The sequence below is a fragment of the Gordionus sp. m RMFG-2023 genome, chromosome 5 (assembly GCF_954871325.1).
Source record: "Gordionus sp. m RMFG-2023 chromosome 5, tfGorSpeb1-WG-v2, whole genome shotgun sequence".
Lineage (NCBI taxonomy): Eukaryota > Metazoa > Nematomorpha > Gordioida > Chordodea > Parachordodidae > Gordionus > Gordionus sp. m RMFG-2023.
In genome coordinates, this window is record NC_088779.1 from 6,810,513 (window position 1) to 6,830,899 (window position 20,387).

The window sequence follows — 20,387 nt, forward strand, 5'->3', positions numbered from 1 at the left end:
TCTTTCTTTTTTTTATTTCTTGGAGCTATTTATCATTACTTTATTGATGGTAATTATATAATGCAGAGGATTTATAAAATTTTTATAAATAATGAAAATAAAATATTAAAAAATAAAACATTTTGCTTCTCTATCTTCTATGTACTAATAAAAACAATATGAAAAAGATTATGATTATATAAAAATATTTTAATACTTTTGAAAAATATTTAAAATTCTTTCCTGAGGCACTCAGCCCTTCTGAAAATTAGAAAAGTTGGCTAAAGATTAATAATAACTAACGAGGGGCTTGGCCACCTGTAGTCCCTCTTGAAATATATTCTTAACTGTCAAGAGATTTGATAAATCATAAGTTTGCCAATCGTCTCGTTTTATAAAATTAGAATTTTCGCCGCTCTTTATTTTTGCTTTAATCCTTTAAATTCAGATTTAATAAAAATAATATTATAATCATGATTTATGAATGGGAAATCTATTAGTTATTTAAATTTAAATTTTTTATTAACTATAAATTATTTAGATTCAAATATTAATATATTACTGAATAACCAGAAAAAGACCAACCTACCAATATGTGAAATTATAAAATATTTGATAATTTGTTTCAAATATTTGTTAAAATTTTAAATATATATTTTTTTGGATATATTGCATAAGCAAATTAATTATTCATCTTGGAAAAGATAATAATTGAGATAATGTTAAAATACAATTCTATTGATTTGGGCAAGTCAGAATACTACAACATCTTAGACAATAAAAAATGTGAAAAAGTTGTTAATATTCAAAATGTTACTCATAAAGAAAATTTTGATGCAAGTTCCAATAACTTAGAGATATTACATCAAGGCAGAAATGAGGAAAAGATTATTATTGAATCAAAATGTGAAGATATCAATATGCAATTAAATGATTTATTACATATTCCAGATAATAAATATATAGTAAAAAATTGTAAGTATTATTATAAATATCTAAGCATAATAGAAATTTTAGACAATACTAAAAAAGAGGAAAACATTGTTATTGAAACCAAATATGAAAATACTAACATACAATCTACTGACTTATTACAAAATTCAGATAATAAACATGTGAAAGAATGTTAGTACTTATTATAAAATACAAATTATTTATTTTATGCGATTATATCAACTTTTATATTTAAATAAACTCTAAGTCGTATATATATGTATTTTAATAATAATATTAAAATTGTTTATAATAATTATATAAAATAAAATTTTATCAGCTCCTAATCCCTTAATACAAGTTCAAGTACCAGTATTAGTAAAAGATAGCAACACTAGAAAAAGTAATTTTTATTATTAATAAAAAATTTACAACAATTTTTTTAAAAATTTATTTGACAATACTCAATTAGAATTTAAATTTAACTAAAATTACATATAGTAAATCTTTTGGGTTTTATGCAAAATCTTACATGATAAAATTACAAATATTTTGAAATATTTTTTTATAAAAAATCCTGAATTTTATCATATCTTTCTATAAGATATTTTGCGTAAAAGGCAAAAAAAATTTCATATTCCATTTATTATTGAAAAAGACATTAATATTTTTTGATATTGTGATTAGTTTAATTTATTATTTATTTGTCTGTTTTTAATTGACAGGTGGAAGATCATACAAACCTTCTCATCTTGTCAAAGAATTATTAAAAGATTTATATTATTCTGGGACCCCTCCTAATAAGAGCTCCATGGCTACTGCTTATCTCTCAAATATAACCAAATTTTCTGATACTTCACACAACAAAGATGACAAATCTATAAGTAACACCACAATTTAAAACTATTTTGAAACAAATTGTCTTAATTCAGTTTTGTAAAAAATAGAGATAATTATATTTTTTTACCAAAATATTAGATATCACCTGATATACAATTATTTTCCCCCTTTTTAAGTGTCATTATAATCTAAATAAAAATAACTTATTTAAGTAATCATTAACAACTTTTTTTCTTAAAGTTAGTTCTACCACTGTTCAAATTTATTTATAAATTGCCATTTCACATTATTAATAAGATATAAAAATATATTAAACGCTCAAAATCTGTCATTCCTAAATACTTATATGTTTTGTATATAAAAACTGTGGGAAGGGGGGAGGTTACATATTTTTAATACTTTACTTAGAAACAAAAAATTATAAGACAAAAAACATGAAATTCTATATATCTTTTTTAATCATATTGTCATGTTTCGATGCCTATCAGTTGTAAGGGGAACATATTTTTTTGAAAATTCACTGTTTGAAATATGACTAGATCTTTTAGAATATAGGGGAATTTTTTTATTAAATCCCAGCTTTTGAGTATTATATTGTACACATTTAAAACAATGATGCCACTGATTTTTGATATATAAAATAATGATATTATATAACAATATGAATTTTAAACCCAGAAGTTGCCGGATTTGATAAAAACGAATTGTCCAATAATTCTCCAACCGCTATAGGCAATCAAAATATGAACGTTTCTTCCTTCATGGCCGAGGTTCTTGCTTCAACTCAGCTACAAAACCAAACTCTATATAGTTCTAGGAGTAATCTAAAATAAAATTATATATTATAAACAAATAATATTTTATTTTAGCTAAAATTTTTGTTTGTTGTTCACTTATAACCCTTGCATAACATCACATTATACGGGAAATACTTCTCTCATTATTTTCTACAAAGTCTATCTTTTTTCATTTAAAAAACTACTTAATAATTTATGGAAATGCCTTATTTTTATTATATTCAATCCTTCTTTTTTTTTTACATTGGGAATATATCTTTTCCAATCAAATAATAATCTTTGTTTAAATGGATACAGCTTGGTGAGATAAGAGATATTCTAAATAATATACTCCCTCCCTCCTCAATTTTTTTACAGAGAACTCCAACAAGACTCCCATAAACGTTCCTCCCAACAATCTCCTACCTCCAGAAGAGACTGCTACCTCTGACCATTCAAATCATGAAATCTCACAAAACAAAGCCCCCACAGGTAATTACGATATTCAGAATGTGATACCCTTTCTTGACGACCAATACTATTGCCCATATAATGACCAAAACATCGTTTGCAATTTCAAAGTGAAACGGAAGTGTCATTTGTTCAGGCACATAGCACATGTTCACAGGGATAAGATCGAGTACCTTGACCCTGATTGTGGTATAACCTTTGTTTTATTAAAATTATTTATCACTATAAACATAAAATTTTTTAAACTTGCTTTTGGTATTAACTATGAATAGCTGTATCTTATTATTACTTGCTAAACTTTTATAAAAGTAAAGTAAAAAGAAAATTAGCCCAAAAAATGACTTTATGGAAAGTGAACAAAACCATTTATTTATTTTTTTTACTAAACTATAAAAAGAAAAAAAAAATATTAATTTTTAGTTATCTTATCGTTATGATAAATATAGCATTTATTATAGAAATAAAATAATAATCAGAAACCTTCAGAGATACCATTTGTATGACCCAAATTTTTTATAAAAATGTTGGCCCAGTCTGGCACGGATTTTTTTTTTTAGAAAACATTCTCTTTGGATCGGATTTTTTTAAAAAATATTTATTTTTAATTTTTATTAATAATAATGGCGATTTAAAATATTCGGCTCGGCTCTTGTATTTAAAAAAAAATTTTTTTTAGGCTCACAACCTATGTATATATAAAAAAATGTAATTCGGCCGGTCCATGTACCCAAGGTCGGGCCTGCAGGTTGAATCGAATTCAAAAACTTAGTTCAATTCGGCAAAACCTTTATCACAAAACATTTTTTAGCACAACTTTGATCACGAATGTCGTTTATCATGAAGGAATTTTAGAATGTAGGTAATATAACGATTTTTTGCAAAAACAATATCGCGAACTCATTATCGTGTATTTATATCCTCAAAACTTAAAACGCCAAAAGTGAATAAACAAAACTTGTATTACTAACCAAAAATAGCAAAACGTTTATTTTGTCTTTATAGGAATTTTACCAAGAATGTATTTGCATAATGTGAGAACATTACCATGAAACAATAAATATTTTGTGAATGCTTTTATTAATAGAAAAACAACATATTTTGATCAGGGCTAACGGGCACGAATGGTGGGGATTTGGAGGGAGGATCATTATGCTTAATAATATTAAAATTTTGAGGGTAAGGGCTGGGGAATTCGGTTTCAAGAATTTTAGTCATCGTTTAGGAATCTGAAATGTTATCAATTAATTCTCAGTTGATTCATACATAATTCACTTATTATACAACTATGTCCAATATTTTAAGACATGGCAGTACTACCACTGTTTTAGTGTTGTTTACCCTTTATAATTTAAAATATGAACAGATTTCTCTGCACCACAAGTGTGACTTTTTTGTCAAATTTAATTTTGAACACATTTCTTCGCACTGTAGGATATTCTTCTAATATATGTTAGGGCACAGTACGAGACCACACCATAATAAAAGTGTGGTTATAACCGAGAACAGGGTTAAGGTGGTGAATTTTTTTTAAAAAAAATACCATAAAAACTCTAATCCAAAATTAGTAATTATAATCAATTTCGCAAAAGTTATAATAAAATTAAAAATAAAATTTTTTTTAATAAAAATTTAGTAAATCAAGTTTTTTTTTCCACTTGCTCTTTATAATAAAATAATGTATATGTCGTAACCTTAATCAGGAGTTTACAATTTGTTTATGATATATTTAAAAAAAACGATAAAATTCTTATCGCATATCGATATTAGTCGAAAATGAAACAAGGGTGATAATCACAAGTTAAAATAAACAATTTTCTTTTAATTGTGTTTACGATATAAAAAACATTTGTTTAATATATGGCTACGAAAAAAACATTATTAATTTTAAAAAAAATTAAATAATAGACAAATATGCCTGAAAACCGGATACAAAGAAAATAATAGAGATCGAAAGGTTGAGATAATAACACTCCTCCTCATTTAGCATTACTCCGGGGTTAAACGGAGTAATTGAAAGGGCTAGTTAAACCACTCATCCAGATGACTATAACGTACTTTTAAATAAACAAAAATAACTTTGGCATAATGGGGTTGATATTATTTACAGTCATAGGGGTATTCCCATTAATTAAAAAAAATGATGAGAAAAAAACGTTTTGTGTCCTGTCGAGGAAGCAACGTTATGGTAATCTACAAAGTACAATCTATTCATGTTCTCAACAATATTTGTCTATTACTTTTTTGAAATTAAGAATGTTTGTTTTTGTGGCCGCGCATATATATATATTTTATAATAATTAGAATGAAATAGATCATCATTAAATTATTAAAGTTAGTACTGAATATTTAAAAATTAATGCTTAACCTTATAATAGAGAATTTAAAATAAATATTTTGAGTTTGAAAATATATTTTCCATATAATGCTCTTATAAAAATTTGGGCCAAGGGCTGGGTAAGGATAAAATAATTTTTAAAAAATCGATTTGGTATGCTGTTGGATTAATAAATCTTTGCCATTCTTTGTTTAATATGTGATTGAATTACCCTTTCACTTCTTTTAGTTAAAATTAATTAAACTACTTTGATATATTTCCAAATTTTTAGATTATTTATCTTTAAACCTTTCTAATATGTATTCTTTGTTTTCCTATCTGTTTCTTCTTCACAATATGACATAAATTTTTAGGAAGACAATCACTGTCGGTATACTAGATATTTATTATATTTTTTATAGAAATTTAATTTAATTTAATAAATTATTTTATTAAATATATATCAATCACAACGATAAAGTTATTAAAAATTTATAACCATATCAACTTGATTTGCAATAATTGTAAATAATCAAAAATATGAATGCGTATATACCTACATTTTATCAATTTTATAGATGAAGAAAAATGATTTATTTTTGATTGATTCCTTTTCATCTATTTAAATATACATCGGAACCGAACTCAAAAATCATAGTAATCGCCCCATTTTTAAAAAAAAAAATGAATTAGACGTTAAATCTTATATCCAAAAAGCCTCTGATGGCCTGTTCTATTGCAAAATGAAGGAATGTTGTTTTATGTCTCGGTCTTCTTTCAACGTAGCCGCACACCTAAGGACGTTACACTGCCGTTGCGGAAGAAACTTCGAGGAAAAGAAGGATAAAAAAGGTTTAATTTCATATAAATATAAATTTGCTATTAAAAATTTTTTTTTAATATATACATCCATCATTATTAGACCTGGTTGCTGATTCACTTCTTTAAGATTACGTTAACGTTTTAAAAAAAATAGAGAATGCATTAAAGAAGTTATTAATGAAAAGATATTTAATTATTACTGTTTTTTGTATAGTATATATTTTTTTAGGCTCCATTTCCTACTCTTATTCTATAAACGGTAGCTTTATTTATTATAAACTGTTTGTTTTTTTGAGATTAAGTATTATAAATAATGTGGTATTTAAGCATCATGTCCTAATTTTTTATCACAATGTCCAAAAATATAAGGTTCCACATTATGTAAATTTCTTTTAGGTATCTGTATATAGATACTTTTTTTCAGTTTTTTTATAAAATATATAGTATTTTATTAAACTTTTTGAATAGTATATTGTATCTGTATCTTAATACTTTATTTTATGAGTATTTTTATTTATATAAAAGTATATAGATACTTTTAAAAAAATCTCTCAATCCCTTTAGTATTACATTAAAAAGTACTTTCTTCCCCCAAAAACATATATAAATTTAATAATATAAAATTATTTTGATTTGAATATCGTTTTTTGTTGCAAATTTCCAATCTGATTTTATATTGGTTGTAGTTACAAATATCCATTATTTGATATTTTTTCTAAACACAAGTACACATTATTATTTTTTTACACTAAAAAAAATGCTTCAAATTCGCACTTCAACCCAATATTAATATTCAGGGAATGAGCTCATCGAATCCACCATAGATTTACAAAATTTGCCAAATTCAAATCCTCAACCAAACATCCTTAAACACGATTCATTATTCCCAAATAAATCCAAAATTAATCATCAGGCAGGTAATCATACTTGTGACAAGAGACACTACATAAAGTGTACGCCAAGGGTTAAATACGTATCCAGGAGAAGAGAAACCGTGTATCCCCTTGCCCGATTCCCACAATTAAACCAAAACAACTTTAATGAACCACCATTAAATCCACAATTCGAGCTTAATAACGTGATTATCAACTCTAAAGAAAATTCTTTTGATTGCCAGAATTTCAATGAGAACTATAAACATCGCCCAATTTTTGGTGGCCTTGGTGAAACGAGTCCCAATGATTTTGATCAAAGCCATGAAAATTTCGATAAAATCACCATTGGAGGAAATATGGACAATGAGAGGGAAAGCTTGGATGATTCAATCTTTTGCAACCTTAGCGCTTTGCCATTATGCGAGAAAGATAAATTGATTTGCGCTTGGAAGAAAGAAAATGGTTTACACTATATTTAAATTCTGACGCTTATATAAGAAAAGAGATGAGAAAATTTTGGATAGACATATTTGATTTTATAGATATTAGTTGATAAAAGGTAATGTCACTCAAGGTTCCGATATGGTCATAAGATAAGAAGTGATTAATGTTGTTAGCGTTATTTTTCAAAAGTAATTAGTTACATTCATAAGTTACTTTGCCTAAAACGTGATAATCACATTAGTATAGTTGCTTAACTTGAAATTTAACTCGATATGGTTACCAAAATATAATTATTTTACATTATAGTTATTATTATATTTAAAAAAAATAAAATCATCTAACATAATAAATGCATTAAAAACCAGTTTAAAAAAAAATAAATTATCATTTTTATTTATGTGTATGCCTATTATCTATCACATTAAAATATTAATTAAATAAAGAAATATTTTGTTATAAAAACTTTAAGCTATTTTTATTTGCAAAAGAATAGTGTTTTTCAAAGCTTTTAAGCACATATTTTTTTCTCCAAGTATCTTCTTTCCTATGCTGGGGCTCTACCTGGGCACTATATATAAGGAATATTATACTTGATGAACAATAGACGGAGAGAGGTAAAATAATCTATCTTCAATGCTATGAGAGTTCGACTATTTTAGCAGCACATAAAAATTAGAATTATCTACAATTAAATTTAGCCAATTGTTTATTAATTATAATTTTAACCATTAAACCTTTTCTTGTTTGGTTGTGGTATTTGTTTGTTTTGAACTGAATTCGAGTTTAATCTGAATCAAATTTCACGCATTTCGCGAGGATGTTGGTTTGAATCAATAGGCGATTTGATATGTTTTCTGGCGGGAATAAAATCACAACCAAAATTAAAATTATTTTTAGCAATATTTTTTTTTTTTTGAAATTTTAAATAATGAAACGCGCATTCATAAAATCCTTATTTATTTTTTTTAATTTAAGATATTATAAAATAAAATGTAATTAGTTACCGGTTAAAGTTCCTTTTTTAAAAATTAATTAGTTATTGTTCCTTTTATAAAAGATGAATCGTTACAATTAAAGTTCCTTTTTCAAAAGGTTGATCGTTCGTTACAGTTAATAACTAGTTCACTGTTAACGCGAGAAGGGACTGAACTTAGATAAGCAGATGATAATTTTTTGAGGTTTTATATATTAGATTTTCATTTTCAACAAACAAAATAAATGAAATAAAAAAAAAGAAACAATTTAATGAATGTAATTTTTAAGATATTAATATACGTGACGAAACTCCCGTTATCTATGAAGTCAATGCCGCAATCAAAAATGGTTACAAAGGTTAAATATTTTTTCAGTATTGATATGTTATGCTTACAAAAATGGCGGTGAGAAAAACAACAAAATTTAAAATTTTATGTAAAATTTATTTTAAAAATCAATGTTAAACGATGAGTTTCTGCAATAAATGATGAAGGGAAATTGAAAGACAAAAGAATTTTTTTTTTGAATAATTCATAGCAAATAAATTCGTATTCAAATACTGTGTTTATATTTTCCAATCCTATCTCTATCTAGTGTTGTTAAAAACCTTGTCAAAATTTAAGTCAGATAAATAAATATCACCTAAGCCTTCCTAATTCTTGAAATGATGGTAGAAAAGTTGGCCCTCTTTTGCGAAATTTGAAGCTTCAATAATATTTATTAGGTAAAAATCTAGATTTAAGCGTTTTTTAAAAATCAGCCAAATCAAGATTTGTCAAAAACACTAGCCCTGCCCATTACTTTTTTTTACATTGACATGATGCGTTATATAATTAATATTAGCTTCCAAAGTCCATCTTCTAAATACCACTACATCAGGGTCGTCGAAACTCAATCGTTTTCCTCTCAAGAGATCTAATTCTTTAGACATCTCTACCGATCGTTACTCTTTCCATGGCATGCCCAAAAATCAGCGAAATATCCCGCTTTCGGCTGTTCCTAGTAAAGAAGAAGCCAGGGCTAACAGTCATAAATCTATAAAGAGAATCTTTGCGCCCCTCATTCACAAAAATAGTCTTATCGGGTTATCCCAAGATCCTACTATCAAAGATTTTGGCTCGCCTAAGCCCTTGGTTGATACAGCTGACCCCTTATCAAAACCCGACAACCTTATCTATAAAAGAGGAAAGTTTATTTTTTTGGCTGAGGATGATTTTCATCAAAATAACCAGTTGTGTAGCAGTTTTGAAGACATTACAGATAAGGACGATGTCAAAATTTTAAAGCCCCATAATGAGAAAGAGAATGACCACATAAATATTTTCGATATTATTAACAGTGCCAATAAGCCCCCCGATAAAAAAGATGTAACCTTTACTAAGGTAGAAAAGAAATCCTCAAAAGTTAAATTAAATGGGTTTCTAACCACGAAAGATAAGGGAATAGTCGCCCAAAACTATCCTCTAAGATTACAGAAAGAGGTACCGACTATTATCGACCAGTCTTGCATAGTAAATTCTGATATCGCTGTTAATCCTAAACGGTTAAAAGATTACAGTAACATCAATAATGGGCATCCCTTGGAAAAACGGAGGGAGATGATCGACTATTCTTGTGCGGAAAACTTTGATGACATTGTTAAGCGTAAAAGGAATAGGGTATACAGATACAGCAGTAATGGTCGTCCTCTAGGAAGACCCAGGAAGATTCCGAGGATTATCTCAGAATTAGACTCCGATAAAGCCGAATATGTATCACTCGATGAGACGAAAAACCTGGTAAAACCTCAAAATTTTATCATTTTAGACGCGCCCCTCAACAGTTACGCCACAGCTCTTGCGTCAACTATAGTAGACATCGATATAGCGGAATATAAAACATCCCATGAGACGGAAAACATGGGAAAACCTCAAAATTTTACCATTTTAGACATATCCCCTAACATTTGTGCCACCGCTCTTGTAGCCTTAATACCATCTCCTACCTCAAAATTCGCGAAAACAATGAATGGTTATATAACAAGAGATCGAAATGCTTATAAGGTATACTCATGCTTCCCTTCTTTTCTTTTGTTCTTGATACAAATGGAATGGAAGATTATTTTATTAGTTGTATTGTAAGTTGGGATAATATTCCAACTCAAGGAATGATCAACTAAAGGAAATTTTTAATTGGATAAAATATATTTAAAACAAACAAGTATCAGAAGTAAGGATTATAATTAAAGGTTAAGAATTATTTTTTTTTATGAGATATGGATTAGGGTTAGGATATATTAAATTTTAATCTATTTTTTTATTAATAACCTGTCAAATTTGACAGTGCATGTGATTATAAATATACGAATAGAAATTTAAATAAATCAGCTGTGCTGCCGGCAGTTTCCTTGAGTTTAACTATAATCGTAATTTGTAGGAATAAGATTAAGTTTAATGTCATTTTCGATGGGGGGGGGGGGGTAGTGTTGTTAAACGGCTCGTTTTGAGCCGATTTTTAAAAACGGCTAACTCACTATTTCATCCAGAATAATTTAACTCAAGCCTGAAGATTTTGTTTGTAGAAGGAACAAAGATTTGGGCATCTATTAGCGAAATCTCAAGGCTTAGGCTATATTTTTCAGGCTACAATATTGAGTTAGCCGTTTTTAAAAATCGGCTCAAAATGAGCCGTTTAACAACACTAGGGGGGGGGGTAGTGGTAGAGATTTTTTATTAATCAATTGTTAGAAGATGAATAATATATTTTCTATGAAAAAATAAAATAACATACTTAAAATTAATGTATAAATGATGACACTTCTTTTACATAGGATGGGTAGGCAAATATATTCTTTTTAAGACTGATACTATGAGATAACAGAAAAGCTTCTCAATTTGTCGATAATATGTCATTTCACATATTATTTTTTTTGTATTAGTATAAGGTTCTAACTCCATTCACTTGAATCAATTTTTATAAAAAATAATTTTTTATAAAAATATTCCATGCTATTCGATTCTTCTTTGTTTAATGGCGGTTTTATAGGTTTACCAGGTAAGCCTGTTCCCCAATTGATCCCTTCTCCTCGTAATCAAATTTTTTGTCTTACATTTCCAGGCTCAGCCCGGGTGGATTTTTTTTAAAATTTTGAGTTCTGCCCTGTTTTTTTAAAAATATATTACATTTATTTTTAATTTTTATAGCTAATAAGGCCGATTAAAATATTCAATTTTAAAATGTACAGTTCTGTCCGGGTATTTTTTTTAAAACAAATTTTTGACCCCGATTTGTTATTTAAAAAATATTTTAGGCCCGGCTTAGGTATATTTAAAAAAATTAAAATAAGGACAGGCTCGTTTACCTGGAGGGCCAGGCCTGCAGGTCTCTAATAATAATCTAGCTATGTTATAAATATTTTGTAAAGCAAAGTCCAATAAATAAATAGAAGTGGTACTTTTATTTTCTGAGATGCTTTACAATTTGGATGAATTACAATCCTATGGCTGTATCATGGTTCGACATTATTTGGACCTAATTGTTTTTTAGTATAGGCCAAAAAGTTTTTGAGCTATACAATCTATTTTGGTTTATTGTAAGTATTTTATTATTTTTCGTATTTTATTTTATTTTTGTTTTTTTTTTCATTAAAATTTTTGTTTTGCTTTTTTTGGCTATTTACTAATATGTTGACCTACCATACGGCATGTTTGTTGAAGATGGTATTATTTTATTAGTCATTAAAACTAAAACAAAATTATTATTCTTTTTATTTTATTCCCTAACACAAGTCTGATTTACCAAGTAATCCATCCGAAAGATCGGCTATCGAATGCTGCCTAAATCTTATGCTCGAATCTGTTTGTGACTCCTTATCCAATAATGAGCGTGCTTTGCCACAGAAGGATGGATTGATACGTACTGAACCTTTACCTATAATTAGCGAAGTTCGCGAATTGTATTTGTTACTTTTTCCCATTTATTTGTCGCTTCACTAAGTTCAAATAAGACGTGTACATATAAATAAGGTGTAATAGCCATCAAGACATAGCTACCTAAACCGAGGATTCATACATTCATTTAAATGTATATCAATTATGAAATCAGGTGGTGATATGCCATTTTTGGTTTCCCATTATAGATAATTTATGTTAAAATTTTTTGAAAAAAGATTTTTAGTTTTCGCGTATTTATAAAAATTGTTATACGGAAAACTAAAATTGCTTGTCACCAGGTGATTTGTTTAGACGACGCTTTAAAAAATATTTTAACGAATGAGTTGTCGGTTTAGGTAATTGTCATTGCTTAACCCTAACCTAATCATATTTCTGAAAATGGTAGAAATTTCGCAAATGATTTATTTTCAAATAAATATTTACTGGGGGGGTGTTTCAGCATTTTTGACTTGTTTTCGTAATTTTGACACTTGGGCGTACTGACCAAGACACCGAAGTTGTATTTAAATTGACTTGTTAAGCTACCGATTAGAGGTGGGCGCGGGCCGTGAAATTAGGCGTAACCCATCGTGTCACGGTAGGTCACGGCGTGAGTGTGAATAAATTTTGAATTCCAAGGCGTGACTGGGCGTGACGGACCTTCCCAAAATTTTCCCCGGGCGTGATCGGGCGTGAACATAAATTTCCCGTGAATCACTAAAATTTTAATTTTTTAAATTGTTTTTTTTATAAATATAAATTTAATTTTATAATTATAAATTTGCAATTTTATAATTATATTATATATTTTCTTTTTTAAAAAAGAATAATTTATGAAAACTAAAAATCTTCCGCATTTTATAAACAACATCCGGTTCATTTAGTTAGTTCTATTTCTTTTTATGTTTAGGTGTTTTTGTCGCGAGACTTTATGCTAAATTTTGCTTACAGAAAAGTCAGTTATATTTTATTTATAAAGATCTACAATCTTTAAACGCAACAGAAAGTGAAGGATTTTACATGCTAAGCCAAGAGATAAATATTGGTGTTACATATGGATAACAAAATATAAAAGTTGTTAACTGGAAAACTCATAAATACTATAGGTCCAAAAATATACGATGAAAATTAAATTTAAAATTAAAAGCATGATAAATAATAATTACTTGTCCATGATCACTGATATTTGGACGGATGACTATAAAGATCTAAGTTTTTTAACCATTATAGGATATATTATCATTAAGGATTTTAAATTAAAAACATTTGTTTTGACCGCCACAAGGGCAATGGATGAAAAAAACATCAAAATAAAAGTGTAATCAATTCAATTTTAGGAGAATATACAGAAGTAGAAAAAACTTAAATAAATGTGTTGTGAGTGATAACGGAGCAAATCTTATAAGTGCATTCAAAGATGACGAAATGCTTGCATGTATATGCCATAAACTAAATAATATTATGCATTATAATTTTGACAATTATTTAACTGAAATAACCATAAATATAAATGGTGTAAAAAAAATAGTACAATATTTCAAACAATCTACAGCTAATATCAAACTAAACCACACCCTTAAACAAGATGTAATAGCGAGAATAACTAGATGGAATTCTGTATATCATGATACAGAGTTTCTTAAAATCTTATTCTGAAATACAGGTGTAATTGTTTAGCAAGCAAGATAGATTAGCCACAATTGATATCAGCATCATACGTGAGTTAGATAAATTTTTATCAATATTTAAAGAATGCTCTAATCTGAGAGCAGATTCTCGTCCAACAATAAATGAAGTTTGTCTATGGAATGGAAACAAAAATTAATAAAATTTTGTTAACCTTCTGAACGTGATACAATAATAATCAAAACTTTAAAATACAGAACAAGATTTCTTTTAAAAGATTATTATGCAGCCACTACATAAGGTGGGCTTAATTCTAGATCCGAATTTCAAAAGACTTAAGTTTTTAATAAAAGAAGAAAATTATATATATAAAACAATCTTAAAAATGAATTAGATGATATGCATAAGTCAATGCCAACTATCATTTATAACTTTCCTAACTTATCCTAAACTCAAAAAACCGTATATTCTAAATGGTCAATACCAACTATCACTTTCCTAATTCATCCCACACTCATAAAAGACTGTTTATTTTAAATAAAAAATTTAGATAATTTTTAGATGATTCTGATGAAGCATCAACATCACCGATGAAAGCTGCGAGGATGAATTTAAAAGATTCATATAAGATAAATAACAAGACAATATTTGGAAGTTTTGGAAGCAGGAATATTGATTTCCTTTTTTGAGAAAATTATCGGAAAGGCGTACACAATTGGAATAAAAAAAAGATGGACATTCTTCTTTTTCTAAATAAATTTCTTGTTATTAATATGGATTATGAAATTAGAGAAATAAATAGAATGAATTCAAAAAAGTGTGAAAGTTTTGAAAAATTTAAAAACACCATGAATTTTGTGACGGGCGTGAATCAAAATATTGCTTGTCGTGAAAGGGCGGGTCGGGTCGAAATTTTTTTAGTGGTAAGCGTGAATGGGGGTGAATATTTTTTATTGCCACCGTGAACGGGCAGGCCGTGAATAAAAAATTAGGCCAGCGCCCACCTCTACTACCGATATCATATCCCAAAGAAGAAAAAAAGAAAGAAAGATACTTTATAAAGTTAATCTTCAATTAATTTATTAACTAGTTGTTTTTTTAACATAATTGTTTATAAAAATTAATTTAGTTATATTTATTCTTTATTAGCACTTATTTTGTCGACGCTTAAGTTTATCCTATTTTTTTATGTTTATAATATAAAAAATGAATGATTAATATAGTTGGGTAATGGCTAATTCGGCTCAATCTACAGACGCATGCCGGAGAAAATCCGTTACCATTAAGGCGTTTAAATATATACTAGTTTCTTTCAAATTAACGCTGCTTTTTTTTAAAGAAAAACCCGAAGTCCAAAGTCATAGCTTTTAGCTTAAAACTCGGTTTAGTCGAACGGCTAAAAATATAGTAATTACCCAGCTATACTAGTTAAGTCACTATTAATATCATTCTTTTTATGACAACAATTTAATTGATATATATCGTATACCATAAAAAATATGTCTTTTAGACAAATAAAGTAAATAAAAATAAAGACAGAAGATAATAGACAAATAACCTCAAAAAAATGTTTATTAATAAAAAATAATAATTATATATACGAGTCATATCATTACTGAACATCAAATCTTTCATGTCTTCTAATATAGACTCCTCGTAAGTGGCGGCAGGAAGTAATAATAACATCCTTTAAATTGGATGTAGTTGTAAGTTTTTTTACCCTCTGGAGTACTCTGGGACTGGGCGATCTACTATCGATAGACGGCATCGTGCGAATAGCGCCACTTCTCTTGCCTGATGAGACCTTCTACACGTAATACAAAACAATGTGGTTTAGGCCACTCATAAACTAACAAGGTATGGAGGACAAAGACATATATGGCACAAGAGTCGCAAACGACGTACCACACACCTCCTACAGGGCTGTGGTTAAACTTGTCAAATGACCAAAGGTATGTTCACATACATGGAACCAGTTTATATGGGATCTAATTGCGGGAAGTCCGGCAGTACGAATAATTTTCCTACTCAAATAGGTTATGAGTGAGGATCATATCAACCTACAATGAACCAGGCAAGGCTTAAATCCCATCGTGCGAGTGGCGGTGCCATGACTACGAAATAAGCCCTCTATCGATAATAGTCCCTAAGCCAGTATGCAGCCCAAATAGTCGGTGTGTAGACAACCAGTCCCCTAATTCAAAGGGCACCTCCATTACCTTCTTCCATCAACCAGTTCGAGACCAGATTATCTGATCGACTTCTTTCTGGTGGTATTTTTTATGGTATAGGTTTATATATTTTTGGACTAGTTTTAATAAATATTATTTAATTATAAGGGGTCCAGAACAAACGCATTTTTGATTTCCTTTTTTCCCCATCAAAAAATAGGACACATTCTAAGTTCAAGAGCTCTCTGGAATATGTTCCTAAAAAATATATATTTTATTTATATGCCAATCAATTATTAAATCTAAGTATTCATATATTTTCTAAAATAATTATCATTTATGAATTTTTATACCAAAAAAACTATTAATAATATTATTTTAATTATTATGTAACAAATTTTATTACAATTTTTATATTATTTTCGAAACTATTTCGGGAACTTACCGAAATCTTCTTTCTCGTTCTATAAATATGCTCAAAATTCTCGAGGTCCCTCTTATATTTATTTTTAGAAGTTGCCCTTTTCAATTTTTTTTAAAGAAAATTTTTCTTTACACAGGAATCGCCCAAATCCTTAGACAATCACACGAATCTTCACCCGTATCTTTTGCTTGAGATACCTGTGAGTTATTATATGTTAAACTTTAAATTAAATAATATATTTTTTTTTAAAGAAACAATACTTATAAGAACCATTTTTTTAAAATTAATCAATTTCTTTTTATAAATTATATTTGGTTTCAAGCAAGATTACGATTTAGACGTACACGGATACCCGCTAAATCAAATATATTACTACCAAAAATATGACAATCACGCGAAGAAATCCCAACGCGATCCTTTGGAACCCACCACATTTACTACAAATTATTTAAATGCTACCGACAAAAACTACCCTGACGACTTTCTTCAAACTTTTCATTGTTTTAAATGCGGAATGACGTTGGATTTGTCGCCACCCAGTATCTCCAACCTTAGCGACGGTAACGCGAAAAATATTGAGCGTAGAACAAATCAGATACGCAAACAAACCGCGAATTTACTACACCCCAGTACACAGTTTCCAACACCCGATGAATTTGAACGTCGACAAAGGACTCCATCTAAAAAAGCAAGCATAGTGTTTTGCGATCTATGCTGTCAATCATACCATTCGTATTGTTTTGAATCATATTATCATGCTTTCAAGGGCATGTCTTTGCCCCCGGAAAATGAAATAGAAAAAACCTCTATTTTAAACGGTTACAATATATGCAGAAACTGTCAGTATTGTTGGGTGTGCTTTAAAAACGAGCCATTCAAGGTTTATATTTATTTTAATTTCTTTGGTATTTTAATTTTTAAAGAAAGTAAGGCAATAACATTTTTCCAGATCTTTAGAAAAGTATTGGTAATGGGTTCTCAAAATAATCTCGGATTTCAGGACATCTGGTTTATGAAGTCAGATATCCGATCGCCTAATATCACACAAGATAAAAATATTTATGTTAATATAGGAGAAAAAATTTAAAAAGTGTTGGGATATTTTTAGATTTTATTTATAAAAATAAAACAAAAAGTTTGTAACCTGCCATACCTGTTACAAATCATATCATTCTCAATGCCTCGGCCCAACTATAACCCAACCAACTGCAACAAACAAAAACACAAGCCAAAACATTACCGATATATGGGTAATAAAAAAGAAAGATAATTCCGTAATCTAATAAAAACACATATTCTTTCTTATTCTATGATTTACCCTATTTATAATTGTAATAATACAGTAATTAATAACTGGAAACATCGATATTAATAAGTTTAAAATATATAATATTTTTTTAAAAATAATTAGGAATGTTCTATTTGTCAAAACAAAGATATAAAAAACTCTAAAGCACAGAATTCACGAGATATTGACACCTTGAAACAAGATTTTACCTCCAATATAGAGTAAATCTATTATTAAATTTTTTTTAAAATTGGTTCAATTATATTGATATTTTAAAATAATAGTGATTATTGCTACCATTAACCACCCGAAGCATCCATTTTAATTTTAATAAATGATATACATACATTAAAATATCGTGTATTAAAATCGACCTCTTGCAATGGTCAGGCTAATTTTTATTTATTTATCTTGTTTTATTGGCGAGGGATTAAGTGCAATTCATAAATTTCTATATCAATCCATCAATCACTTATCTTCTTACCAAAAATATCACCATAGGTTATTGTATCTACTCTATATAAAGTTTAAAACACTTATAAATTCATAAAGTTATCTAAATTTAATTATGTTTAAATATAAATTTGTTGGCCTTTAAAGTTTAGTCAAGGATTCACCCAAACTGGATCATAATTACAGTGCGGAACAACAAATGAATGGTTACAACTTATTCGAATATCTCAAACCTCGTCTATCATGTATAATTTTTTTGTATAATTTTTTGTAAAATTTTTATTCCCCTAATTTTATTTTTAAAGAATAACGATACTATTTTTTTGGCTAATGCAAAACCTGAATGAACTGGAACGCAGAAGCATAGAATATAAAATTGGCAACGTAAAATATGAGCAAAGTTAAGTAATAGAAAAAATTATTTTCGAAAATAAAATAATATATTATAAGAGATCACGAGAGACATTACAAAGATATCTAAACAATTTTATATAAAAAATGAAATCACCACAGATGATCACTTAGGACTACATTAAATATAATATTAAAACGTGAAGAATATTCTACAGACAGACACGACTTAAAAGATCTTACAATTATTCATAGCTTATAATGGAATAAATATCGTAATCGATATTTACATTTTTTGCGTTATGGTCAGATATATAGCGAAACACTAGTTAAAGACGGGCGTACCCTTTTTTTTACCTCAAGAATAGATTTCATAAAATTGAATCTTGAACCAAGAGAAACCCTGATGGATTAGAGAATTCAAGGAATTAGCTCGTAGATGTGAATTTGCACATAATATAGCTACATATTCGTGATCAATCAATTGCTGGGTTACAACTAGATAAAGAATTACAATAAGAAATCCATATACTTGAGACGGAGTAAAGTTTTACCCGATATATATATATATCTACGACGTTTTTGTTATTCTTAACAGCCGTTGACCAGCAAATTGATTTTAATGGAAGTTATCCAAAAAAGATGCGCCTAGGTTTGATAAAAATATATATCCTACCTTTTAGATGCAATATATGAATTTGTAGCCTTTATTTTTTCCTGAAGAAATAATTCTCTTCTTTATAATTTCATTTTGTTATACTTCTTTCTTCTATTATATACAATTAAAATATAATAAACATTTAACTACATTCATCCAATTCTTCCTTGTTCCCGAACTCGCCCATAGGCTCCTGGGGGCATCGCTACCTCAGATGATCCTGCAAATGGTAGTAGTATCACGTCTGCACTGCTCCCCGTCTACGATAGCTTGGACCTTGACTACTTGGGATAATTTTTGCTCGACCCCTATGTGAAATTTCCATCATCATCCCATTTTATATATTAAACCTCGTTTTTTCCAGTAATGTGTTATTTTTTCGACTCTAAATCATTTTTTGAGCGCGGTTTTTTTTTTAAAATTTGAAAATCTGATTTGATCGGAAATATTTTTCAGCATGTTTAGAATACCTATCTTATGAATTGTAGAAATTTTACAATTAACCTTATTTATAATTTATATTAAAAAAATCTATGTAAAAACCAATATAAATAATATTACAAAGGTTTATGGCAAAATTGTCTGAAATTTATAGGGTAAGTATTCCAAAGAGATACATTTTGCATATAATCAGATTTTAAAAATTTAAAATAACTCGCTAAGACAATGATTTAAAGTTAAAAAATAATACCTTGTCACTAACACATATATATATATCCGTACATTATTTCGGCCATTTAATATGGGGCTCGACGCCATAAGCTTTGAATAATTTATTCAAAGCCGTGTCCATCTATGGAATATACTTTACGTTTATGAAGTAATCATTTAAGGTGGTTTCTTTTTTGAATTCGTTTATACATATCTTTGTAATGTCTCCCATTATCTTTTATAATATTTATTTCTTCAATTTTTTTTATTATTCTATCTTTATAATTTTTTAATATATTCTAATAGTTTACTTGGCCCATTTTTTTTACGTCGTCAATTTTATATTCCAAAATATATGGTAAATGGTTTTTTTATTATACTAAATTATTTAATTCAATTGACCTCTCAGATTTGTATTAATTTAT

At 28.1% G+C, this 20,387-nt stretch overlaps 1 protein-coding gene across 3 annotated transcripts in view; it reads left to right on the forward strand.

The window, feature by feature from the left end:
• The first annotated feature begins 821 nt into the window (after window positions 1-821).
• The window catches only part of LOC135929537 (uncharacterized), a 29,382-nt gene continuing 9,816 nt past the window's right edge, over window positions 822-20,387 (forward strand). Inside the window, exons 1-16 of one of the 3 annotated variants that reach the window (XM_065466154.1) lie at window positions 822-954; window positions 997-1,104; window positions 1,253-1,315; window positions 1,638-1,796; window positions 2,431-2,571; window positions 2,907-3,188; window positions 6,031-6,165; window positions 6,933-7,472; window positions 8,718-8,786; window positions 9,273-10,471; window positions 12,197-12,352; window positions 16,698-16,760; window positions 16,884-17,441; window positions 17,698-17,811; window positions 17,973-18,070; window positions 18,450-18,547. In XM_065466154.1, the coding sequence (XP_065322226.1) occupies window positions 900-954; window positions 997-1,104; window positions 1,253-1,315; window positions 1,638-1,796; window positions 2,431-2,571; window positions 2,907-3,188; window positions 6,031-6,165; window positions 6,933-7,472; window positions 8,718-8,786; window positions 9,273-10,471; window positions 12,197-12,352; window positions 16,698-16,760; window positions 16,884-17,441; window positions 17,698-17,811; window positions 17,973-18,070; window positions 18,450-18,547 (3,838 nt within the window). In that variant the 5' untranslated portion in view covers window positions 822-899. Of the gene's footprint in view, window positions 955-996; window positions 1,105-1,252; window positions 1,316-1,637; window positions 1,797-2,430; window positions 2,572-2,906; window positions 3,189-6,006; window positions 6,166-6,932; window positions 7,473-8,717; window positions 8,787-9,272; window positions 10,472-12,196; window positions 12,353-16,697; window positions 16,761-16,883; window positions 17,442-17,697; window positions 17,812-17,972; window positions 18,071-18,449; window positions 18,548-20,387 lie in introns of all 3 variants that reach the window. The other 2 variants (XM_065466153.1, XM_065466155.1) reach the window with 2 other exon arrangements.